General features: G+C 41.8%; 1 protein-coding gene across 5 annotated transcripts in view; it reads left to right on the top strand.

Moving 5' to 3' along the window:
* Positions 1-27542, top strand: part of LOC125239433 — a 44801-nt gene extending 17259 nt beyond the window's left edge. For 4 of the 5 annotated variants that reach the window (XM_048147010.1, XM_048147009.1, XM_048147005.1 and 1 more), the window contains exons 2-11: positions 6738-7280; positions 10676-10892; positions 14309-14379; positions 16977-17074; positions 19495-19605; positions 20758-20914; positions 22750-22840; positions 24238-24349; positions 25764-25899; positions 27413-27542. In XM_048147010.1, the coding sequence (XP_048002967.1) occupies positions 6765-7280; positions 10676-10892; positions 14309-14379; positions 16977-17074; positions 19495-19605; positions 20758-20914; positions 22750-22840; positions 24238-24349; positions 25764-25899; positions 27413-27535 (1632 nt within the window). In that variant the 5' untranslated portion in view covers positions 6738-6764 and the 3' untranslated portion in view covers positions 27536-27542. Of the gene's footprint in view, positions 1-6720; positions 7281-10675; positions 10893-14308; positions 14380-16976; positions 17075-19494; positions 19606-20757; positions 20915-22749; positions 22841-24237; positions 24350-25763; positions 25900-27412 lie in introns of all 5 variants that reach the window. The other variant, XM_048147008.1, reaches the window with a different exon arrangement.
* The last annotated feature ends 170 nt before the right edge of the window (positions 27543-27712 follow it).

Here is a 27712-nt window from a genome sequence, read left to right as displayed (position 1 = left end):
CTCAGCGCCTAGTCCGACAAAAACAACACTTCCAATAGTTCCAATACACTTCCCGTCAAGTAAAATATGAAACAATAATAGCCCCCAAGTCCCCGAGCACATTTACAAGGTATATCAATATCAGACTCAGCTGGCGGGTCAAGGTCGAGGGGCGGTAAGACTCCCCCCCACCCCCACCCAGTCAAGGGGGAGCAAGTCTCCCTTTACGAAGTGGACAAAACGTGTGCGAATATCTGAAAGTGGATTTTTAACCTCCGACGCAGAAACGTCGGAGTGTTATAAGTTTGACGTGTCTGTCTGTCTGTGGCACGCTCCCGAACGGATGAACCGATTTAAATTTAGTTTTTTTTTGTTTGAAAGCTGAATTAGTCGGAAGTGTTCTTAGCAATCTTCCATGAAAATCGGTCCACTTTGTCGCAGTCGGGGGTTTTTTCAAAATTTTAATTTTGCGGTTAGGTTATGTATGTATGTAGGTGATAGGTACACTCGGCAGGCTTAGAGTTAGATTAACTAAGCTGTTTGAAGGTTAGATTGAGATATTTATATTTGAGATTAAGATATTATATTTATATTTCCACATCATGAGTACAATCCAGGGAGAGTAAATAGGTATCTCATAGGTAAGCGTGTTCCACCGTAGACCGCATCATCACTTACCATCAGGTGTGATCGTGGTCAAACGTCTACCTATTCATACTAAAAAAAAAGATTGACGTCGACGGCAATTTTGATAGGGCAGACTGAGCACGTTTTTTTTTCTTTACAAACACGGTTTTACATTTCATAATACACTAGCTTTTGCCCGCGGTTTCGCTCGCGTTAGAAAGAGACAAAAAGTAGCCTATGTCACTCTCCATCCCTTCAACTATCTCCACTTAAAAAAATCACGACAATTCATCGCTCCGTTTTGCCGTGAAGGAAGGACAAACAAACAGACAGACACACTTTCTCATTTATAATATTAGTATGGATTAGTATGGATGGATATTAGTATGGATTGCGATTACGATAAAGTCGATAAAAGTGCCGAAAAAAGGAAGTTCGAAACGAGAGGCGATCAATTAAAACACGAAGAGAGTGTTTAAAATCGACACGAGTTACGAATTCCCTTTTCGCACGTGTATCGTATGCGTTTTTTACATATTTGAAGGAAAGTTTTAGACATACTGTGTTATGAAATGAATCAGACAGTTCCGGAGGTCGCGGGTTCGAACCCCGGCTCGCTCGCACCAATGAGTTTTTCGGAACTTATGTCCGAAATGTCATTTGATATTTGCCAGTCGCTTTTCGATAAAGGAAAACATCGTGAGGAAACCGGGCTAATTCCAATAAGGTCTAGTTACCCTTCGGGTTTTAAGGTCAGATGGCAGTCGCTTTCGTAAAACTAGTGCCTACGCCAAATCTTGGGATTAGTTGTCAAAGCGGACCCCAGGATCCCATGAGCCGTGGCAAATGCCGGGATAACGCAAGGAGGATGATAAGGTGAAAATTAACCGCCCGCTGCATCTCACCCGTTTTACCACCCCCGTCTGGGGGGGGGAAGCGTGTAGATTTTATTAACTTGGGCCTTGTGGAGGCAAGAGTCATTACGGACCATTCATAGATTGGCAGTGATTGCTTTAGAATGAGTAGCGATTTGCAAATATTTAAGTAAAAGGTCACTTCTGTTGACAATGCATTAAAAGTTAGTGGCTCTGTCAAAGCTTGAAGAAATAGTTATTTGTTATACAAGGGGGCAAAGTTGTATTTTAACGCCGAGTGTGGAATTGAAAAACGTGCAAGTGAAAGGGTTCTATAGTTGAACCACGAGTGAAGCGAGTGGTTCGAGAATAGAATCCTGAACTTGGTGCGTTTAGTTGGTGCGTATTGAACAAATGCGGCAATTGTATGTGAATTGCAGCAATGTTATACTGTGATAGGGTGGACGTACGCTCGCCGCCCCGCCAAACGCTCCGCTCGGAGCGTCCACTCAAGCCACGTAACAGACGGCCGTAGGCGTCAGACCTTCGCGGACCTTTGAAATTTCACCGACTTTCACTTTCGATGCAAATCAATTAAGCGATGTGTTCAATTGCTCGTCAGTGACGTAAGCTAAATACGTAGTGAGACTTAAATAGTTAGAACTAGGACAGAGTTTCTATATAGGTATAAGTACAAGGTACCGTTAGTATGTTTAGATTAGGCATTAGGTTCTTAGTTTCGGCATCAGGGTTCGAGATTATAAAGATAATTCATCATGAAGAAATCCTAAAAATAATTACGTGTCGTGATAATTATCCGATATTTATTCGATAATTATCACATGTATAAGAAATTTACTTGTTACAGTTTTTCATAAGAACATTGAAGCTATATTGTTTTATAACAAATTCTAACACAAAATAAATACAAAAAATAGAAATTATATGTTTGGCATTAAAATCCAACAAAAATCAACATTTTACAACATATTACAAACAAAATAAATACAAAAAATAGAAATTATATTTTTTGGCATTTGATATCGAACAACACAATTAACAAACTCAGTTTAGATAATATATAAGTTTAGATAATAAGTTGACATGGAAAGATCAGATTGACATTGTATGTAAAAAACTTAATTCACATTCTTATGCTTTATATAATCTAAGTAAAAAAGTAAATGAATCGGCAGTATTAACAGCTTATCAAGCTTATGTTACCTCAGCTTTGAGATATGGCGTCATATTTTGGGGTAACTCTACAGATCGACTAAGAGCTTTTAAAGCCCAGAAAAAATGTTTACGTTCGATGTGTAATTTACAAATAGATGATACATGCAAACCACATTTCATTAAATATAATATTCTAACATTGCCTTGTCTGTATATCTTTGAATCAGCCGTCTATGTCAAAAATAATATTAGCCAATTCTCTGTTTCCAATAGCGCTCGGCGATGTAATCAAGTTTACACACGTTCAATAAAAACGGCTCTTCTTGCGAAAAGTATTTTCGGTATGGCACCTAAGATTTACAATAAATTACCAAACAACATACTAGAATTAGGTGACATGGTAGATTTTAAAAAAGTCTATTTAAATTTTTGGCAAGGAAAGCCTACTATTCTATTAAAGAATTTCTCTCCGATTCTGAATTGTAGAATATCATTAAGATTAGGTTTAGTCTCAGGTCATTTGTTTAATATTTGCTGCATGCTCAATCGCCACAAAAAATATTTGTATGCCTACAGGCAAAGCATAGCGACACTGACACAACTCCATGTAAGATCTATATGTACCTATGTTTACAAATAAAATATGATTTATGATTTATTTATTTAGTTTCCGTCAGACATAATAAATAATTTAAAGTAGGTTGATAAAAGATTGTGATATGGGCGATGGGCTGGCAACCTGTAGGTAACTTTATCGCAATTTCGTTTTCTTCCAACCTCTTAATTGCCGAGGGTGGCACTGAAACTTACAGTTTCATGTGTTCTGCCTACTGTTTGCCTTTTGGGAACACACGCGTGATATGTATGATAAAAAAAAACATTGGCTTTGATGCTGCTGTAGCTTCAGTACAACTCATTTGTCCAATTTTTTATCCTGAAAGCCAATTAAAATCCCCCATTTTGTTTGTCATTCCTCTTGATAATAACCTAACCACTAAATTAAAATTTTGAAAAAACCCCCGACCGCGACCTAGTGGACCGATTTTCATGAAACATGGCTAAGAACACTCCCGACTAACTCAGCTTTCAGACAAAAAAAACTAAATCAAAATCGGTTCATTCGTTCGAGAGCTACGAGGCCACAGACAGACAGACAGACAGACATACAGACAGACAGACACGTCAAACTTATAACACCCCTTCGTTTTTGCGTCGGGGGTTAAAAATAGGTGGATGATTATAAATTGATATGATAATCATCCACCTATTTTTATCACGATAATTATCGAGATAATTATCATGATATCCTTTCGAACCCTGGTTTTCGGAGAGATGTTGGCTCTCTGTGCTTGTTCTACCGCCTGTACAACGGGGATCACCGCACCTCCCGCCAACAAATCAAACTTCATCCTCATTTTGCTCTCATGCGCGGATCCAGGGGGGGGGGGTCATGGGGGTCATGACCCCCCTGGAGCCTAAGTTGGCCATAAAAATAGACCACGTGACCCCCCTGGGGCCCCGGGCCTGTGCCACGTGACCCCCCCCCTGGGCACGAAGCTAGATCCGCGCTTGTTTGCTCTACACGTGGCAACCCAAGAACAAACGGGCCTCTCGCTCTGCCCGGAAAGAAGCAGGGTAGCAGGGTTTTCAAAGGTCGGCAACGCATAAGAGGCTCCCCTAATGTTGCTTATGTCCATGGGCGGCGATGACTGCTTCCCATCAGGCGACTCGTCTACTCGTTAGCTGCCATAATAACCTAACCACAAAATTAAAATTTTGAAAAAACCCCCGACCGCGACCTAGTGGACCGATTTTCATGAAACATGGCTAAGAACACTCCCGATTAACACAGCTTTAAAAAAAACTAAATCGAAATTGGTTCATCCGTTCAGGAACTACGATGCCACAGACAGACACACACACAGACAGACAAACAGACAGACAGACAGACGGACAGACAGACAGACATGCCAAACTTATAACACCCCGTCGTTTATGCGTCGGGCGTTAAGAGGGCTTTCGTGTGAAAAACAGTGAAATCGCAACCGAGCGCTTGATCATACCGTGTGTGGTATCAAATTAAAGGGCTTTGTGAGTAGTTTACAAATATATATCACATAATAGGACTTTTTCTACTTCGTCTAACAAAATATGAGAAAATGTCCAAAAGTGGTAATAATTGTACCGGTGAAGGCTCGTTTTCAAAAAATTGCCAAAAATAAATAATAGCAATTTATAATCACTAAGGCATACCAGCAATTTAAGTAAACGATGCAGATTAATTAAGTACAAAAATTATTTCGACGTGATTTAGATTTTCAAAGAAATTGTCACTTAATTTTCGGTAATATCTGAAAAAAATTGAATTCGTCTTAGCCTCGTTTACTCTTTTTTTAAAACCTTATAATCAAAATGTAGTCTGAGAAGTTTGTAGTACAGGGTATACGAATTATAAATTTACCTGTTTTAGTAATCAAAATCGTCCAAATTTTACAAATAAGATCGACTAATTCAGCTCTATACGTGAGTTTTTCTAAACGTACGTTAAAGAAAAAATCATAATTAATTTAGTGACTTGGTTTTCAAAAATCCAGTCTTATAAAAATCAAGATAATAAGATGCTCTAACTGAAATTTGAATTAAATAAATCTATTGGATAACGGAAAGTGTAGTATTTCACCGACTAAAACTATCAATTTTACATTATTTTGACGTTTTTTTTGAAAGCAGCCTTAAAAAAAAGGTAGAGCATAAAATATTATCTTGGCTAGACACCCTTGTAAACAAAGCAATCGTGAGGTACTACAGACGTAGACGTTATCACTCGCTAAGCTAATAAACATTGTTTGTCATGCGAACTTGCTTCAAGGTCAAAAGGCGCACGTACTGCTTTAATTAAGAGTTAGGATCGGTATGACCCAAAATAAACATTAAATCACATAGTGTTGTGTTCCTGCCGGTGAGTAAGGCTGCCAGAGCTCAACGAGGGTGCGGTGTGTTGGTGACGGAAGGACCTATGGAACTAATTTATTCCGTCTATTGTCCTTTGAGTCGTCGGCAACCCGTACCCTCCTTAGAACTTGTATAACACTCCTTTTTGCTGTGTACTTAACACATCAGCAAAAGGGAGTGTACAAGTTTCTAATGGGTTGGCAACGCGCATGTGACACTCCTTGAGTTGCAGGCGTCCATAGGTTATGGTGACCGCTTTCCATCAGGCGGACCGTGTGCTTGTTTGCACCGACGTAGTATATAAAAAAATAATTGTCATATACAAAGAAAAACTGACCAAGGCCTCCAAGTGTTCCGAGCTGGAATCGAACCAGCGTACTCCCTTAACCGGACGGATGCCTGTAAAACCACTCGGCCATCGGATAATAGTATACAGATCTAGTGCGAAAAGATTTGCCTTCGAAATGTTACGGAAACGTACGAACGTGTCATGCTATTTCAGTCAGTGTCAGTACAAGATGTACTGACGTTGACTGAAATAGCATGACAAATACGAACGTTTCCGAAGGAAACCCTTTTCGCACTGCATCTGTAATAGTGTGAGACTGTAATCAATATATTCAAATTCTAGCCATTTCTTGATAGAGGGCGCTAAAGTTAAAAATTATTTAGTCGAACTAATGTCAATGTTGTGATATATACTGTATTTTTATAAGCCATTTAAATATAATTAGTGTGAGACTACTTAAAAATACAAATTAAAGTATTTTCAATGAAAATAATTTAATTTGATCTAAGATTTTGACCGCAGCTGCAGAGATTTTGTCATGCACTTACTTGTTGGAAGGTGGCAGATATGGTGACAAATACTGTAGGGCTTTTCTACGGTAGGGCTAAGATGGAAGGATTTCTTGTTAGGTCGAAATAATATTCGCATTATATACCTAATGATTATATACCTAAATACTTAGTCGGGTAAAATAATTAATAACTAACTCGGTCTCGGCGTTACACCAATACTCATAGAATCGAGTCACGTTAACTTTACGTGACATTATGACTAAAGTTTGGTGAAGTCATCATCAATGTCAAATTTCTACGAAAATTTGACGTTCATAATGACGCTTCAAAGTTAACTTAAACCTCCAGGCAAAAATGTAAACGAAAAGTGCCAAAATGACTCTAAACCTAACCGGGAACCGAACCGTGGAACCCCGTTCCACGGCCTACTATTACGCCGACATCGAGCGTCTCAAACGGAAACAGAACGGAACTCCTCACATCACTGACGAAGAACCGAGGAACCCTGATGAGCTGAGTGAATATGTCGAGTCTAACGAAGTGGTCAATGAAGGAGCGAAAGTCGACGTACCGCCTCTAAGAGACAGACAGTACAGCTTACCAGAATACACTACTCCTGAAGCATGTAGACCTGAGGAGACTTATTCAACAGCTGGAACGTTTCCAATGCCCGAACCTAAAGAGAAGGAACCACTGCTAGCTGAACTTGAACTTGTTGGTCGATTGCCGCTAAGCCAGTTGGATAGTGGATCTGGAGTCAGGAGGAGTAGGAGCTGGTACCTGTGCTGTCCTAACGTGGCTGACGAGGAAGTGTCCAGGGAGTCTTCTTGGAGGTATTCCAGCCTGCGACCGGTCACAGCGCCCCCGATGCGGAATGGAATCAATTTTATGGTACGTTCTTAAGAATGATGCTCTTTAATTAGGTTGGATATCAGTTTTATTGATATATTTTCTTTGTTCGTTTACTTCATAGAGGAATAAGTAAGGGATGAGTTGTAACTCCATACATCAGTAAATGCGGGTTATTTGTAGTGACATCTAGCGACAATCACGCGTCAAATAGCGTAAATTATCAGTACTGCTCTTGTCAATAGATGTCGCGACGAACGAAAAGTTTAATGCTCACCAATTTTTAGGTAATATTGCAATAGTATTAATCAGTATCCTGTTTTCAATTCCTTCTGCTTGTAATATAAGTTGTAAACTGTTCTAATATTAAATTGTTGGCAGACGATACACTGTTGACACCTAGTATCGAGTAGTGGTATAATTTAAGCTATTTGACGCGTGATTGTCGCTAGATGTCACTACAAATAACCCGCATTTACTGATGTAGGCAGTTACAACTCTTCCCTTACTTATTCCTCTATGGATTATTTCTCTCTGGGGGAACTTAAATCTCGACTGGGGGACAAATGTAACGGGTCCATTTTTTCCATGTTTTACAATGTTTGCATTATTAAATAGAGAGTCCACCGGTTTTATATGGTAGGCGTGTTCAGTGGATGCATGTGGAATTCAACATCATAGTGTATTAATGGAAAAAATGGATCAGTTACAATTGCCCCCCAGTCGATATTTGCCCCGCTGTACCTTACTCCGTATTTTTTGCCACACGAATCATTGACGACATTGTATTGAATGACTGTAACACTCACTTTACGTTTATGTCTGTTTATTATTTTTAATGTGGCTTAAATTTCGTATTTTCCATAACTTGAGATGACAAAAGAGCTGCTTGATAATGCAGACAATATAGTTTTTTGTTGAATTTTCCTTATTCTTGTGCGAATCCTCGTCTTTTTGCAACAAAGACAAATAATATAAGATTAGTTCTTGCGTCCGTCACGCCCGATTAGAGCCCCCTTAATGACAAGAGGACGATAATGAAAGGCTCTTATAGACTACACCCTACCAGATCCCGCATTATACAGTTCGCGGTATTATGATATCGACTTTGCAAAAAAAATAGTACATTACTACAGAGGCCGGGACAAATGGGGTTGCCGGCCGAAGACATATAGACGGCCGAGCGAAGCGAGTACGCCTATAAAAAAACAAAAAAATGAATTTTTTTTAAAAAAAAAACGAAAAAAAATTTTTTTGTATGAAAACGCACCCAAAATCAAATATTGTCTAGGGCCCGTACCAGTTGCAGTCGGCACGTCTATAAAGCCCCTTATAGTTTTTTTTTAATTGGCTAAATACCTGGATGTTATGTCACAATTATCTGTGTTTGGAAATTAAAAAAGAAGACTTTGCCGGCCTTGGCCTGCAAGGTTTGTATGAAATTTCATTATCTATCAATCGTCCTAGCCGCACCTGCAACGTCATACTTCGCTGCCAATTATAAGGCACATGACATCAATATTTCATACCATGTTTGAGAAAAACCTATTTTTATATCGACTTCCGACTTCTGTCGGCGTATTATGCTTCCAATTGTATCATTTATCCACGCGATTAAGACATGTCACTCTCACATTGACATACTTGCCAAAGCGTGGCGGATACTTTATCAACATAGATAAGTGATAAAATTGGAAGCAGCCGGCGTATTATGATTCCAATTATCACTTATCCACGTGGATAAATCATCCGTCACGCTTTGGCAAGTATGTCAGTGTGAGAGTGACAGTTATCTTATCCACGTGGACAAGTGATATAATTGTAAGCATGATACGCCGGCTGAATACGCCGGCTGCAAAAGAGCTTATAGCAATCTTCAAAGAGTGATGGCAGGTGGACTAAGATGTTAGCGGAATAGTGGCCGCTTACAAATGTAAGAAGTGCCTGGCATCCGTTGGCTCGTGGTGTCGACGAAATCCGGAAAATTACGGGTCACAACTGGATGAGTCTAGCCCAGGACCGGGAGAAGTGGCGTACTAGAAGAAAAGCCTATGCTCAGCAGTTTGATCAGGCGATAAAAGGCTGATATGATGAGGATGAAAAAAAGTATCAATCTTTTCCAGACAACTTTAGATCGATATGCACGGGAAGCATGGTCGCGCGATAGACGATAAAATAGCAGGCCGTCCCTATCGCACTATTTGTAAGTGCGATAGGGACGGCCTGCTATTTTATCGTCTATCGCGCGACCATGCTTCCCGTGATGGTGTCGTTTAAGTCGATAGTCTGCTCATTTGTCTCCTATACACACGTATTCTGGACTTAGTGTATATTTCAGACTATTTGTGGTGCAATGTATATGTATATGAATACAAAAGGGGTAGGCAGAAAGGGGTTTCATGTGCTCTGCCTACCCCTTTATGGGATACAGGCGTGACTGTATGTATGTATGTATGTAATATGTATGAATACAAAATCATTTTTTCAGCAAATAGGCCACAGGGGCACTTTGACATGTAAACATTACACTTACAGAGTATTTTATTAAAGTTAAACAAATTAAATTAATAGAAATATTAACAACTAAAAATATTAATCATAAGCAATATAATATGTAGTCTATACATAGTTTGCTTTTCTTCTTAGTTCATCATCTTTTTGTTTTTTCTCTGCACCATTTATATTGAATCTCTGTTTGACCCTATGGTTGACTGGTAGAGAATGCCTTTTGGCATTAAGTCCGCCATTTGTACATTTTTGAGTATATTTTGTGCAATTAAAATAAATAAATGTCCGAGTAACGTCGATAACTTGTGAGATATCGACATTCTTGACCACATAATTATGTGTTGTGTTGTATTTTAATATGGGCTCAAGGTCTGAAATAAATGATTTTTTTTTTATAGCCCCCTAACCCTATATTACAAAAGTATACAAGACGAAACAAATGCTCTATCCTGTAGGAGTAATTCTAAGTCTGCTCCTAATATGGTGTCTTACGCGCTGTTGGTTCCGGGGCACTGACCGTAGATCCTTGATGAACCTGACCTGACAGATGCGATAATTCATTAATGTTTTTACTAATTAGGTTTACTAGTTATGTAACAAAATTAAGAGCTTTCTTCATCATCATCACAGACCTTTGCGTCTATTGCAGACGATTTACGCATTGCTGTTTAGACAACGGGTTTGGCGACTGTGGAGGCTGATTTGTGAGCGGCACGACCTAGCACAATTTTGGCAGAGGAAACATATGTCACTTGAGGTCCCAGTCTTAGTCAGGAGGGCCAGGTTTACAGTGCTAGTCATATCACACTCTATTCTGAAGGATGGGTGGAGGGCCGCATAACATTCTTTTTGTGGGCCGGGTTTGGCCTGACTTTGTCTACCGCTGCTCGAAGTAGTATCAAAACCTAACCACATTTTTACCTTTCCAGGTAACAACACAAAGCAGCGGTGCCCCCGACGCGACAACTCTCCGTTGTGAGCGCGATGCTCTCGCCCGGGCGTTGTCAGCGGAACGCGCGCGGGCCGCCGCGGCCGCGAGAGCTCATGACGCAAGACTGGCCGAGTTACATGGGGTTATAGCTGAGCTGGTGAGAAGAAGGGCGGCTGATAAACAAGCGAGGGCTATTCCTGAGGAAGAAGTGTCAGGTAAGAAGCTGGTTTAATACAAAAGGTGCTTTAGCAGACAGTGTCATGAGACCTCGCATGGCAGAATGGCCCGGGCTATGTAGGCGCGGCCGCGAGAGCTCATAACGCAAGACTGGCGGAGTTACATGGAGTTATAGCTGAGCTGGTCAGAAGGAGGGCGGCTGATAAACAAGCGAAGGCTATTCCAGAAGAGGAGGTTTCAGGTTAGTTTTAGTGTCACGAGGACGTGCAGAAGTAGGATGGCCGTGTCGGGGTTATTCAATGTAACCCATGTCATGTATCAATCATGTTCAGTGTGTCTCATGGAGGAGGGCTGATAAACAAGCGAGGGCTATTCCTGAGCAGAGGCGGCTCGCGGCTGTAATTTGTGGGTGTTCACTCAAATAATCATCGTAAGGCCCAAGGTTCTACATGTATGTAGTAACATAAGCAACACTATTAACTGTGTATTTGTAATTCCTATTACAACGGCATAAAGTCTAGTGTTCCTGTTTGTACTTATTCAATGTGATTAAATTTAAATCATATTAAATTGGCTCAGGGATGCATTTATTTTCTTTGCTTCAATTTTCCAACAAATGCCTGAACTATAAGTTAAAATTTCAATGAAAAATATTCTTTATTTAGTTTATATAGCTGCCCACCTTCAGTATTAATAACAGTAAAACATAAAAATGAATAGACGAAAACTGCAGTTCATTCAGTAAATGAATGCGGGATTGTGAATGTTTTTTTTCTATTTTTATCGAAAGATGTGATAAGTCACTGACGCCGGTATCGGTCCATGCAGACTCACCACCTCCGCCGTCCGCGCCCGCTCCAAATAAAAGACATGGAAAGCAAAACAGTTTGTCACTTTTTTCACATCCACATAACCACGGTGTTTTTTCATACTGTTCCGTTTTAAAAACACGTGTAAAAGTTTTGGTTTTTGAAAAACATATTTGCGTAAGTTTAAGGTCGGGCCGCGGTGGTCCTTTAGCTTTTAATTCTAATCGCGTTGCAAAAGTTTTTTCACACTCTTTTATAAATGTCACATTGTATCCATCCATTCTCACACACTTGCAATAAAAACAATTCAATTATGCGGTTTCAAAATAAGGCAAAATTGTATTCCCGCGCGTGCCTTAAAACTTGTTTATCTAGTGTTTACTAACAATTAACAAAATAGCGCGCGAAATACGCGGGTCGCGGAAGACCGCGACGAATATCGCGCCTGCGCGGTGCAACCGAGACGGTAATCAAGGACAAACGCACAGACCTATATCGAGATAGAAGGAAAAAGCTTGGCGGTTGACAGGGAGACCGATCGTGTAACATTTCGCATTGATTGGTGTTCTTATTATGATTGGATTATCCTAGTTAATTATTAATGTAGTTTAGTATATTTATAATATAAGTTAGTTTAAGATTTTTGCATGGATGTATTTGTAATTTAATTTGTGTTGCATACTTTTTAATCTGTTGAATAAATAGATAAATACTTGATATCACGAATGTGAATTGACTCGACAGTTTGAATTCATGGCTTATTTTTACATCGCTCGTACTCTAAGAACAAATCAATTTATTTTCATTACATACACATTATTCTAGCATTTATTTCATGTTTATAGGTCGCTCGTTTTGAACGCACGCCAAATCGAGCTCGTCATATTTAAACCGCAATGGAAAACTAATTTTGACATCCAATCGTCGAGCAGACTGCCGTTCGCGGTACTAAATAGGATACTTTTTCTTTCTATCTTGATATAGCTCTGTGGTCAAACGTCCCTAGGAGCGGCGCTCCAGATTTACCTAATATTTCATACATAATCTTCTGTCTCACGCGCGGAGCTATGACTAAACTTCTCTTTCGCTCTTACTGAATTTCGTATTAGAGAATGTACTGAATATTTCTCCATAGGAGCGCAATTCAAAGCGCTCCGTTGAGCGCGGTGCGTATGAAATTGTATAAGAAGGGAATTGGCGGATTATAATATAGACTGTTTAATGAACTTTTAAGAAATATAAGTAATTGTTTGATTGGACTTTTTTGCGATAGTTTTTATACAGTATAATACATTAATTTGAGGTACCAAAATTGATGTATTACTATAGTTTAATTGTGATTATTTTTGGGAGTGCACCGCACAAGCGCTCTTTAGGGCAAGCCGCTACTGTTCCTGAGGAAGAAGTGTCAGGTGAGAAGCTGGTTTAGTATAAAAGGTGCTTTAGCAGACAGTGTCATGAGACCGCGCATGGCAGAATGGCCCGGGCGATGTAGGGGCGGCTGAGTTAATACATGGGGTTATAGCTGAGCTGGGCAGAAGGAGGGCAGCGGATAAGCAAGCCTGAAGGGCTACTCCAGAAGAGGAGGTTTCAGGTTAGTTTTTGTGTCACGGGGACGTGCAGAAGTAGAATGGCCGTGTCGGGTGAGTTATTCAATGTAACTCATTTCAGCGACGCTTCCGCGAGAGCTCATGACGCAAGACTGGCCGAGTTACACGGGGTTATAGCTGAGCTGGTCAGAAGGAGGGCGGCTGATAAACAGGCGAGGGCTATTCCTGAGGAAGAAGTGTCAGGTGAGAAGCTGGTTTAGTACAAAGACAGTGTCATGAGATCTCGCATGGCAGAATGACCCGGGCGCTGTAGGCAGAGCGTGCTGATGCGAGGTTGACTGAGCTGCGAGCGTAGCACACTAGTGTGATAAACCCTATAGCAGCCCTGATGCGTCCCGGTCGCACCTAAAATTGTGCGCTAAGGACGGACTGACATGATACGCTTTATCACGCGACCGTGCTTGACCGCCTGGTTAGAAGAAGCGCGGCCGATAAACAGGCGAAGGCTATTCCTAAACAAGAAACATCAGATTAGGTCCCTTTGCTTTTTTTTTAATTATAAATGGGCTTAGGGCCCATTTAGACGGTACGAGAACTCGTATACGAGTTTTATTACATTGCGGTATTTGATGGCTGTGCAAAATTGTATGTAACCTCAACAGCCCGCAATGTAACTAAAATCGCATGCGAGTTCGCACGCCGTCTAAATCAGGCATTACTCTTGACCACAGACTATCCAAAGGCAAAGTCGTGGCCTACGATGGAGTGAGCTCGCCCAGAAAATGCCTGCCTGCGTATCATGCTTTCAATTTTATCACTTATCCACGTGGATAAGATATCTGTCACTCTCACACTGACATACTTGCCAGAGCGTGACGGATACTTTATCCACGTGGGTAAGTGATAAAATTTGAGGCATAATTCGCCGGCTGTTCACCCTTGATTTGAAGGTTGCCGGGTTATACTAGCTCGGAAATATAGCCGCCGGCATTGTTGGTTATTTAAAGCCTTTCCGTGATACCTTTCGGTGTTGATACCTAGAATCCTAGATGATAATGTCGGGTTGTAACTGAATGTTCTAACGTATTGTTTCAGATGAGTGTGAGTCGACGACACAACCGGCGGGGGAGCTTGATAACGACGCAGATCGATCTAGGACAGACCAGGTATGAAAATGAAAATGGGAATGAAATGAAAATGAAATATTTATTTTACAAGTAGGCATATTAGTCATATTACAATGCGCATATGAACGTCAAATAAAGCTACGCCGGCTCTAACCCTACGCCTCTGCCGCGAGAAGATTTCAGTCCCCCCTCAGTTTGGAGGGGGGTATCCACTATGGGACCGGCGAGAAACTCGGCGGGCCACTTCTTTTCAAAACATTACATCTTATAATTAACATGAATTAAATAATAAGACACAATTTAACATGCAAAAGTATTCATCAAAAATATTATCAGACTAGGTAGGCACTCTATGGAAATTAATTTCAATAAATTATATGATGAAATGATATGTTTCAACCTACATCTATATAAGTCTTAGTCGCAATCGTCACAGAGCACTATAGTACGGTATGGCCACTCCCGCTCCCCGCTGAAAGTGCCGGCCATCCACTCTCGGTTACCACGCAGTCACCGCCTGTCAAAAACGCGAACACTGAACCTGTCATATCTCACTTATACAAGCATAGTACGCGTTCACCTACACGAGCTTAGAATGTGTGCTAGGAACGCGTCTCTTTCATATATTTGTCCGAGATGCCAGTGTTGCCAGTGTCCGAGATGTGGTCTTACACTAGCCTGGCTTTAGTTAGGTTCTGTCAAACGTCGCCGGGCACATCTTAACCGGAAATCAAGCGATGTTTCGATTTCCGGTCTGGCAGCCTGGCCCCAGGAAGCGAGCCATAACGCGAAAATATGCGTCAATAATCATAATACAGCTATTCAGGTCACACTGTACACGGGGTGTTTATTTATTAACCTGCAATGAATTACGCGGTCAGGGCGTCCCAAGACTATGGGACATGATTTTTTTTTCTGTAAATAACGTAATTAATTAAATTTTCATAATGTGATTTTTTTATACTACGTCGGTGGCAAACAAGCATACGGCCCGCCTGATGTAAAGCGGTCACCGTAACCTATGGACGCCTGCAACTCAAACAGTGTCACATGCGCGTTGCCACCCCATTAGAAACTTGTACATTCCCTTTTGCTGTGTTAAGTACACAGCAAAAAGGAGTGTACAAGTTCTAAGGAGGGTTCGAGTTGCCGACGACTCAAAGGACAATAGACGGAACAAGTTAGTTCCGTAAGTCCTCCCGTCATCAGCACACCGCACCCTCGTTGAGCTCTGGCAACCTTACTCAGCAGGAACACAACACTATGAGTAGGGTCTAGTGCTATTTGGCTGCGGTCTTCTGTAAGGCGGAGGTACTACCCCAGTTGGGCTCTGCTCTAGATTAGATTTCTCTTGTCTTACGCAAATCAGCAATCTTTCAATAACAAGCTTACCAATAAATTTTCCAAAGAAATGATAAGTTCTTGGGAGTTTCATGGAAGTTTCACAAGAAATATAGGAAATTTAAACTTATAAAAATGGAAACTTGCAATCTCCATACACAAAAGAGGCCCTCTAGATCAGGGTGCGTAGCCGAATGGCACAAACGCTCACGAAACGAAACGCTAGTAGATATATATCTCTATCGGGGTGCGTATCGATCGATATAACTTTTTTTGGTATATTTTTAGTCGTTATACCTATAACGATCATTTGATATAATTATTGAATCATATAACAACAAATAATATACTAACGAATTGTATAATTCTTAATTAATATAATGATATGTTTTTCGAATAACATTTATTATAACATACTTTGAGTATAATGCTTATTTCCGATAATAAATAAATTGTATAACACAAATTCTTTCTAAAGCACAGTTAGAATAAATTAGATCCATCATTCACCAGAAAAGTAGATTAGGTTAGAACTGTGACCCCTACACACAACGCGCTGCTACCAGAAAAATAGGTTAGGTTAGTTAGAACTGTGACCCTTAAACATATGTACTGCTATCAGAAAAGTCGGTTAGGTTAGGTTAGAACTGTGATTCCTTCAAAAAAGAATGAAATTAATTCATGAAATGTTTTATACTGTTTGTCGTATATCAATATGTAGATAGTTATACCATATAACGGTTATTATAAATAAGTGTTATACGAAATAATGATTATACAAAATAAAAGTAGATATTTTGTGGTTATACCAAATGTTAATTATGTCAAATGAGTGATTATATCCTTTAAATATACAGTATGTAAACCAACGAAAACCATTTACTGAAGCCTGTTAATATTTAAGTTACACAGAGCAACTTTTACTATGGGACCAACACCCAAAACGCGAAATAAAAATTTACTCTCCCATAGGAAATACTTACTATAAAATAAAACTACCTATGAAACTGTCAGAAGATATTTTCGTGATTTCGGGGTTGATCCCATAGTAAAAGTTTCTCAGTATCACCTGGACATTTACGGGTTACAGTAAATGGTTTTCGTTAGTTTACATACTGTATACGAAATGTTGTTATATCAAACGTTATTATACCAATCATTACACACCCTCTCTATCGCTCTTGCGTATTGGCGCGACAGAGCCAGACAACCTTTCGTTTTCGTTTCGCGTCGGAGAAATGCCATTCGGCGACGGGGCCTGTGATGACTTGCTGACAGATTATTTTGTCTTGCAGAATGACAGTTCGTCGCTCGTCAGCCCAGCTGAGCTACCGACGCCCCAGGAGAAGGCGGAACCAGAATCAGAGGCTTTCAAGCACGAGGTCCAAGTCAGGTGAGTACTGAGCATAGATTTAGAATTATTAAACTACACTGAGAGAAAATACAACCAGTTTTCATGTTCGTTCAACAAGTTTTTTGGTTAAAATAGCGCCTACGTGCTCTTTGGTTCAAACAACAAGCTACTTGTCATTTGAATCGGCAATATATTTGAATCAACAAGTCGATTTTATAAAAACAACCTGACACATATTGTTTTAAACATACGTTTGGCTGATTCAAACGGATAAACCGCAACAAGTCGAACTTGTTAAATTCACAATGCAAATTTCTCTCAGTGTAGATTGTGGAATCACATTTTTTGCCATACTAAATTGAACCTTATCACTGAGACAGAAAGGTGATCGTATCAGACTAGCGAAAACGGTCCACATGAGAGGGCATTGTTTGGGCTGGTGTCCCTCTCGCACGTGTGGCCAGTGTTAATGAGGTTACCATGGTAGTAGTATTTTTATCTGTATATTACCTGACTTTATAACTTCTTATATTATTTTAGGGTTAAAGTAGGGTTTCGATATATTTCAAAGAATTGGAAAATAATTATAATGTAATTATTTTGATACCAATAAATCAAAGATTTGTATAATTAAAAAATACGTTCAAATGGGTATTAGTAGATTTGGTAGTAACTTTGAAAATTGACTGGTATCCCCAATGTATGACAGTGATGACGTCACTGAATAATGTTGACATTGTCAGTAAGTGCGAGAGGGACACCAGCCCAAACAATGACCTCTCATGTGGACACACTTTTTGACCTAACTACTCATTCTGGTTTAACTGTAATTCTGTGGTACTGAGTAGTCTTAAGGCTGGTGTCCACTTACGTCGAATCGAGTAAGGGCCAGTTGCGTCAACCACATTTGACAGACACATCATCGTCAAGTAGCAGACGTCTATGGAACTTTACATACAATAAAATTTAACAAACAATTTAACGGTGACAAACGGTTTGATGCAACCGGCCCTAAGTCCAGTAAATCTACGTTCTCCATATATTTACTCCATCCTCCTTGCGTTACCCCGGCATTCGCCATAGCTCATGGAAGCCTGGGCTCCGCTGTGACAACTAATCTCAAGGTTTGGCACAGGCACTAGTTTTACGAAAGCGACTGCCATCTGACCTTCCAACCCAAAGGGTTAGGCCTTATTGATATTAGAATAAAATAGAATATTTTTTATTTAACATCAGTTTGGACATATTAGTCCGGTTTCCTCACGATTTTTTTCTTCACCGGAAAGCGACTGGCAAATATCAAATGACGTTTCGCACATAAGTTCCGAAAAAGTCAATGGTACGAGCCAGGGTTCGATCGCGCCACCTCCTGAAAGTCGCACGCTCTTACCGCTAGGTCACCGGCGCTTAGCGCGTTTACATTTACTATGAATTGCGAATTAACTCGACGCGTCGCCAATGGACGCAGTTGCATAGTAAATGCAGAAGGCGAATTATTGAAATACGACTCGGCGAGCCCAGAGGACGCCAGCCTTTAATATGAGAGTGAAGAACTTGCGCGAAATCGGCTTTTCATACAAACAAAAACATAGCCCTTTACTTCCTCTCTCGATATTGACATAGTATATTTTGACACAATTTTTTTTATACCACGTCGGTGGAAAACAGGTATACTGTCCACCTGATGGAAAGCGGTCACCGTTGCCTATGGACGCCTGCAACTCAAGGGGTGTCATATGCGCGTTGCCAACCCATTAGAAACTTGTACATGGCTATTAGAACGGAGAAAAACAAAAATAGATTTAAGAGGGCTTTGTTCAAACACTACCTAGACAAAATTTAGATGCCTCATTTGTGAACTACCTAACCATCTTTGGCAATATACTTATGTAGATCTGTATTCATTACCATGACAACTAATTATAATTATGTACCTTTAGACTCACCCAGATCCCACAGTCAAACTGTGTAAACAGTTTTGGGGGACATTGTATTTACATTTAAGTTTCTATATAAGATGTTTTATTAAATAAATAAATAATAATAATACGATGACGATATTTGCGATATTTTTTCTTTTTTAGATATCGGATGCAGATATCGTAAAGATTTTTTTTATTTATTTCATTATTAATTATTACAAAATTCAATATACATACATACATACGATCACGCCTGTATCCCATAAAGGGGTAGGCAGAGCACATGAAACTACTTAAGCTTCAGTGCCACTCTTGGCATATAAGGGGTTGAAAGAAAACGAAACTGTGACATTGCAGTGACAGGTTGCCAGCCTCTCGCCTACGCCACAATTTAACCCATATCCCATAGTCGCCTTCTACGACATCCAAGGAAAGAAAGGGGGTGGTGAAATTCTTAACCCGTCACCACACGGGTACCTACAATTCAATATAAAGTTCAATATAATATTTACAAAGTTACTAAAATTATAATTTCAGGATAGAAAAGCCACAAGAGATGAGCTCAAGCGAGACACACCCCATAGACAACTGCGACACCAGTCTAGATCTCTCTGCGAGAGACTCCGAGATCTGTCTAAGCACGGCGAGGTAAGAACAGCTAGCTAACCTAAAAAAAACCTGCCAAGTGCGAGTCGGACTCGCCCACCGAAGGTTCCGTACAAACTTAATTCACGGTATTTTTTTTCTTCAAAATACTTTTTTTTTCACAACAAGAAATAATAAAAAAATAGTTTATTTACGTTCAATTTCAGCTCTTTCTAACGATACGCCACTTGACCTAGTACCTTAAAATTTACAGATTGCCCTCCTTGCATTTTGGCCATTTTCTACAATTAAAATTCATATATTTTAAAAATATATACTTTTTACTTGTAGAGGTTTAAAATATTCACAACCATTCCAAATTTCAAGTTGATAGAATTAATAGTTCTCGAGATATTTAGTAATGTGACAGACGGACAGAGTCGCACCATAAGGGTTCCTGTTGTACCTTTTTGGTACGAAACCCTATAAAAGAATCACTGCCTAGTTGTCAGTAGAGAAATGTCCTTGGGCGCCAATGACCGTTTTAAATAAATAAATAAATATTATTGGACATTCTTACACAGATTGACTGAGGCCCACGGTAAGCTCAAGAAGGCTTCTGTTGTGGGTACTCAGACAACGATATACAGCGTGTGGATTCCATACGGGCGAATAATGTATCCAGTTATAGTATCTAATCATACGAATCATATAGGATAATCATTTTATTAAAAAGTGTTATTAATTAAGAGTAAAATTATTTTTTTAAATCTGACCAAGCAGCAATGTACGCCGTCCATATTAACTTGACACGACATAAACGTCATGTCGTAATGACGTTTAGGTAGGTACGCTAATTGATGTGGACGTAATACATTGCGTGCTGAATTATTATGTATGAAAAAAAAAAATCTCATCTATTCAATAAAAAAACCATGTAGTTAGGCTCCTTAGGTCCAATACTAATCGTTATTCAAATATTCGCCCGTATGGAATACACACGCTGTATATAATATACAAATACTTATATACATAGAAAACATCCATGACTCAGGAACACAAATCAATGCCTTTACCGGGTTCGAACCCAGGACCGCGGCGTAGCAGGTAGGGTCACTACGCGCTAGTCCAGACAGGTCGGCCTGATGTTATATAATTTATCGAGCGACCATGACAGCCTGCCTGATTTGTTCATAATGATTTATTTATTGACAGATGTTGCGGCTACACCCGTCCACACGCGAGTTCGGGTAGCTGCGAGCGCGAGCACGGCTCGGCGGACGGTGCGCGAGTGTGTACCGCCTCCCCGCGACACGCCAAACTAGCCAGCCGCGTGCGACTGAGACGCACTGACGACGACACTAGTCAGGAGGTGAGACAGAGGATATAGCACGGCTCGGACGGTGCGCGAGTGTGTACCGCCTCCCCGCGACACGCCAAACTAGCCAGCCGCGTGCGACTGAGACGCACTGACGACGACACTAGTCAGGAGGTGAGACAGAGGATATAGCACGGCTCGGACGGTGCGCCAGTGTGTACCGCATGTCCGCGACACGCCAAACTAGCCAGCCGCGTGCGACTGAGACGCACTGACGACGACACTAGTCAGGAGGTGAGACAGAGGATATAGCACGGCTCGGACGGTGCGCCAGTGTGTACCGCATGTCCGCGACACGCCAAACTAGCCAGCCGCGTGCGACTGAGACGCACTGACGACGACACTAGTCAGGAGGTGAGACAGAGGATATAGCACGGCTCGGACGGTGCGCCAGTGTGTACCGCATGTCCGCGACACGCCAAACTAGCCAGCCGCGTGCGACTGAGACGCACTGACGACGACACTAGTCAGGAGGTGAGACAGAGGATATAGCACGGCTCGGACGGTGCGCCAGTGTGTACCGCATGTCCGCGACACGCCAAACTAGCCAGCCGCGTGCGACTGAGACGCACTGACGACGACACTAGTCAGGAGGTGAGACAGAGGATATAGCACGGCTCGGACGGTGCGCCAGTGTGTACCGCATGTCCGCGACACGCCAAACTAGCCAGCCGCGTGCGACTGAGACGCACTGACGACGACACTAGTCAGGAGGTGAGACAGAGGATATAGCACGGCTCGGACGGTGCGCCAGTGTGTACCGCATGTCCGCGACACGCCAAACTAGCCAGCCGCGTGCGACTGAGACGCACTGACGACGACACTAGTCAGGAGGTGAGACAGAGGATATAGCACGGCTCGGACGGTGCGCCAGTGTGTACCGCATGTCCGCGACACGCCAAACTAGCCAGCCGCGTGCGACTGAGACGCACTGACGACGACACTAGTCAGGAGGTGAGACAGAGGATATAGCACGGCTCGGACGGTGCGCCAGTGTGTACCGCATGTCCGCGACACGCCAAACTAGCCAGCCGCGTGCGACTGAGACGCACTGACGACGACACTAGTCAGGAGGTGAGACAGAGGATATAGCACGGCTCGGACGGTGATCCAGTGTGTACCGCCTCCCCGCGACACGCCAAACTAGCCAGCCGCGTGCGACTGAGACGCACTGACGACGACACTAGTCAGGAGGTGAGACAGAGGATATAGCACGGCTCGGACGGACGTTCGCACTTTCTATTGTTACTTTACGTCGCGAGTTTTTTAAAGGTTCATATGCGATGTCTGCGTGTGGAATGGCTAATAATGCTTAGTTAAATAGACATCATGAATAAAATAGGACAATATAGAATAGACACAGATCTAGGCACGATTGATTAAGTCCCACTGAAAAGTTCAATAAGGCTTGTGATGTTGGGACTTAAACAAAAATATATAAATACTGTACATGTACCTAGAAAGTACACAAGACTTGAATATAATAGTAATTAGAACATTTTATCTGAGTATTAATTTTATTTTAATTCATAAGCAACCCTATCGTCCGAAGCTGCGCACGTGCGGCTCGTTTCTTTGTCAGAATTTTGTTAGCATTTAAAAAGGCGGCATTTCGTGAACATCAAAGCAGTGGGCCTTCTGTACTTGTACTATTATATCTTCTTCTTCCTGCCACATTCCCATTTTCAATTGGGGTCGGGCCTCCTTGTACGTAGGCACCAGGACCGTCTGTCCTGGGTTGTCGTTGGTGAGATGTTCAGGTCTTTTAGATCCTTCTCGACTTGTACTATTATATATTCTGTGGTAATATCTGTTATTTGTTATTGCAGACATGGTGTGCAGAGGCGGCAGAGAGACTGGCGCTGGATGTGTGTGCGCAGGCTGATCTCAGGGAGGCGTTAGTTGCGGCCAGTAACGACGGTCAGTATCCTCCATCACACTAAAAAACCGGCCAAGAGCGTGTCGGGCCACGCTCAGTGTTGGGTTCCGTAGTTTTCCGTATTTTTCTCAAAAACTACTGAACCTATCAAGTTCAAAACAATTTTCCTAGAATGTCTTTATAATGTTCTACTTTTGTGATTTATTTCATATTTTTTAAACATATGGTTCAAAAGTTAGAGGAGGGGGACGCACGTTTTTTCCTTTAGGAGCGATTTTTGTAGTTTCATGTGCTGCCTTGTTGCATCTGCCTACCCCTTTATGGGATACAGGCGTGAATGTATGTATGAATGTATGTACAAAACTAAAATTTTGAAAAAGCCCCCTACCGCGATATAGGACGGATTTTCATAAACCATGGCTAAGAACACTCCCGACTAACTCAGCTTTCAGACAAAAAAAAACTAAATCCAAATCTGTTCATCCGTTCGGGAGCTACGATGCCACAGACAGACACACACACACAGACTGACAGACAAACAGACAGACACGTCAAACTTATAACTCCCCGTCGTTTTTGCGTCGGGGGTTATAAAATCGTTTTCGCCGGCACTATTCGATGTTTTTAACCTAAGTTTGACATGTTTGTCTGTTGCATCGTAGCTCCCGAACGTATGAACAGATATAGATTAAGTATTTTTGTTTGAAAGCTGAATTACTCGTAGTCGGGAGTGTTCTTAGCCATGTTTTGCATAATAATCAACCAATTGGAACCCTACGCCTCTCTTTTTTTTTATGGGATAGGAGGCAAACGAGCAGACAGGTCGCCTGATGGTAAGTGATCACCGCCGCCCATGGACACCCGAAACACCAGAGGTGTTGGAGGTGCGTTGCCGGCCTTTAAGATGGGTGTACGCTACTCGTACAACCATGTCAAAATGACAAGCAGTAAGAGATTTCTTACAATCTGATCTATAACGTCACTATGACATAGTTCTACAGTGGCCTAGGGTTCCAATTGGTTGACTGCACCATTGCACTGGCGTGGCTGTCGAAACAAGTTAAAATCGCAACATACCCTGTTGTAAAATTATATAATTGTATATAGGACCACCAGACAATCGGCAATGCGGCATCGCTTCACGGTTAGTATTCCAAAAATACGCACTAAGCGTTTCGCTTCTAGTGCTTCAACATTTCTCTTGCGAACCGCCAAGGAGTGGAATGCCCTGCCTGAGTCTGTGTTTCCGTATGAGCAGGTATGAGTAAAATCTAGGTCTCTTTAAAGGGAGAGTAAATGGGTATCTAATAGGTAAGCGTGCTCCACCGTAGACCGCATCATCACTTACCATCAGGTGTGATCGTGGTCAAACGTGGTAGATGTATTCATACAAAAAAAAAAAAAATATATATATATATATGTATATACATTTTTGCAGGTTGCGCGCTATCAGCGTCAGTGGCGGCGTGGCGAGCTCGCTGCGCGCGTCTAGAAGCCGACGCTCGCGTATTACAGTGCGCGCTCAGCAGAGCTGCCGACACCGCACACAGGTACACACACACAACCCTCCAACAATCTGTATTTTTCTCTCTCGAAAGTTTAAATTTGGAACACAAACTTATTCCAGTGTGATTCTCGTTCCAAATTCAAAAATTTCGAATCCATTGCCAGACATTTGGTCGCGTCGTCACTGGTTTTCACCAACACACACAGAGAGAACGCTGATTCTCGTTCCAAATTCAAAAATTAGAACGCGCGCGGCGGTGTGCTCTGTCGCGTCGTCATTTGTTTTTTTACGAACGCCTCCTCACTTATCGCCGTACTCATAAGTAGGTATTGTTATAGTCAGTCAGGTTGCGTAGTCTGTCACTATCAGCGTCGGTAGCGGCGTGGCGAGCGCGCTGCGCGCGTCTAGAAGCCGACGCTCGCGTCTTACAGTGCGCGCTCAGCAGAGCTGCTGACACCGCACACAGGTACACACACACAACCCTCCTACAATCTGTATTTCTCTCTCTCGAAAGTTTAAATTTGGAACACAAACTTATTCCACTGTGCTTCTCGTTCCAAATTCAAAAATTTCGAATGCGTTCGCCCGACATTTGGTCGCGTCGTCACTTGTTTTCACCAACACACACAGAGAGAACGCTGATTCTCGTTCCAAATTCAAAAATTAGAACGCGCGCGGCGGTGTGCTCTGTCGCGTCGTCATTTGTTTTTTTACGAACGCCTCCTCACTTGTCCCCGTACTCATAAGTAGGTATTGTTATAGTCTGTCAGGTTGCGTTGTCTGTCACTATCAGCGTCGGTAGAGGCGTGGCGAACGCGCTGCGCGCGTCTAGAGGCCGACGCTTGCGTATTACAGTGCGCGCTCAACAGAGCTGCCGACACCACACACAGGTACACACACACACAACCTTCCAACAATCTGTATTTCTCGTTCGATATTCAAAATTTAGAACACAAACTGAAACTCCGAACAAACTCTACTCTGTCGCGTCGTCACTTGTTTTCACCCTTACGTAAAGACAGATAGAACACTGATTCTCGTTCCAAATTCAAAATTTCGAACGCATTCGGCCGACCTTCGTGTGTGTCGTCACTTGTTTTCACCCACACACACAAACAGAGAGAACGCTGATTCTCGTTCCAAATTCAAATATTTGGAACACAAACGTATTCGAGTGTGATTATCATTCCAAATTTAAAATTTCTATAACTCATTCGCCCGACGTTCGGTTTCGTCGTCACTTGTTTTTACACACACACAGAGAGAGAACTCTGATTTTTGTTCGAAACTTTGACACAGCGTGAAAATCGTTAAATCCACCAAACTTAAAACTACAACTGTTCAACTGGTGGATCTTCGTATTAAGTCGGGGGTCACGTGGTCACTTTGTATGACCAACTTCCGCACATGTCAACTAACCATTTTATATAAAATATCTTCATCAATCTGTTTTACAGATTGTCCTGCGCCTGTGCGGTCCAAGAGTCATCCTCAGTGTCAGTCTGTCTTGCACTTCGCGCCGCCGACCGCGCGCTAGAGACATACGACGTGCTGCTAGCACTAGCGGAGACACTCCACACTCCACAAGAAGAGGTAATCTCAACTACACGGTATCAAGTAGACCGTAGCACCACACCTCGGACACTGGCGATCAAATATATGAAAGAGGCGCGTTCCTAGCACACAGTCTAAGCTCGTGTAGGTGAACGCGTACTATGCTTGTATGAGTGAAATATGACAGGTCGACTGTTTGCGTTTTTGACAGACAGGTAACTGTGAGGTAACCGAGAGGGGGTGGGCGGCGCTTTCAGCGGGGAGCGGGAGTGGCCATACTGTACGATAGTACTCTTTATTATACTGTGGTAGCACAGTAGTAACACTTCTAACAAACGTGCGCCGCGCGGTATGTATGTGTGCGTGTAATATTTCTCATCCGCTTACATGTGTTGCGTACGTACAGTATGTATGTGCAGCGAGCTACACACTCCACAGGAAGGGGTAACCTCAACTACACCACACCTCGGACACTGGATATGAAAGAAACGTTCCTACGCACACAGTCGCTCGTGTAGGCGAAGGCGTACGCGTTGTGTGAGTGAGATAAGACAGGTCGACTGGTTGCAGTGACAGGCGGTAACTGTGAGGTAACCGAGAGCGGGTGGGCGGCGCTTTCAGCGGGGAGCGGGAGTGGTTATACTTTATGATAGTACTCTTTATTATAAAGGGCGTCCCACGGCGATAGCACATGGAGGGAAAGTACCTTAAATATCATAAATTGCATTCATATCTTTTAAATTACTTTTGAAAAAAATTTGTATGAAAAAAAATATCGCGTCGTCGGAGGAAAGTAAAAAGTAAAAAAAAATTATAAGTTCTCATAGTAAAAATTAAAAAAAAATTAATGCAATTTAACTAAGTTTTAAAAATAAAATGAAGTCTTCTTTCAGCAAAGTATGCTATCTATGATAATTTAAGGTACAACTTTTCCTCAATGTGGCATCGCCGTGGAACGCTATGTATTGTGACAGTATCAAGTAGACCGTAACACAGTAGTATTAATTATACAAATCTTTGATTTATTGGTATCAAAATAATTAACATTATAATTATTTGCCAATTCTTTAAAATATATCGAAACCCTAGTTTGAATATAACTCCTAAAATAATATAAGAATTTTATAAAGTCAGGTAATATACAGATAAAAATACTACTACTATGGGAACCTCATTAACACTGGCCACGTGCGAAGACACCAGCCCAAACAATGCTCTCTCATGTGGACCGTTTCCTTCTAGTAATAGTACGATCACCTTTCTGCCTAAGTGATAAGGTTCAATTTAGTATGGCAAAAAATGTGATTGCGCTCCTGTAATAGTTATTTGTTATACAAGGGGGCAAAGTTGTATTTTAACACTTTCGCTACAACCGAACTCTTACGACTGTTGGCGCTACGACATTTTCGCTACATACGCGAAACCTGCTGTACATCGGCTAAACGCGTATCTGTGAAAATGTCGTAGCGCCGACAGTCGGGTTCTTGGTAGCGAAAGCGTTAACGCCGAGTGTGGAATTTATACTGTTATTACAAGTTGCGTATATTTTCAGCGTAAAGCAGCAGAGGTGGTTGCTAAGCAACTCCTGGCGCGACTGGACGCGGAGCAGACTTCGGCCGCTATAGGAGAACCGCTGTTGTCACCCGGACCGTGGTTACAACACGACGGACAGTAAGTCTTCACTTTACGCGATGCAAACGAGGCGACGAGCTTCGAGCGAAGTGATGAGATTCTTGGCACTCATCATCCTCCTTGCGTTATCCCGGAATTTGCCACGGCTCATGGGAGCCTGGGGTCCGCTTTGACAACTAATCCCAAGATTTGGCGTAGGCACTAATTTTACGAAAGCGAC

The sequence above is a fragment of the Leguminivora glycinivorella genome, chromosome 25 (genome assembly GCF_023078275.1).
Source record: "Leguminivora glycinivorella isolate SPB_JAAS2020 chromosome 25, LegGlyc_1.1, whole genome shotgun sequence".
In the NCBI taxonomy this organism is placed as follows: domain Eukaryota; kingdom Metazoa; phylum Arthropoda; class Insecta; order Lepidoptera; family Tortricidae; genus Leguminivora; species Leguminivora glycinivorella.
This window is presented reverse-complemented; position numbering and strand designations above follow the sequence as displayed.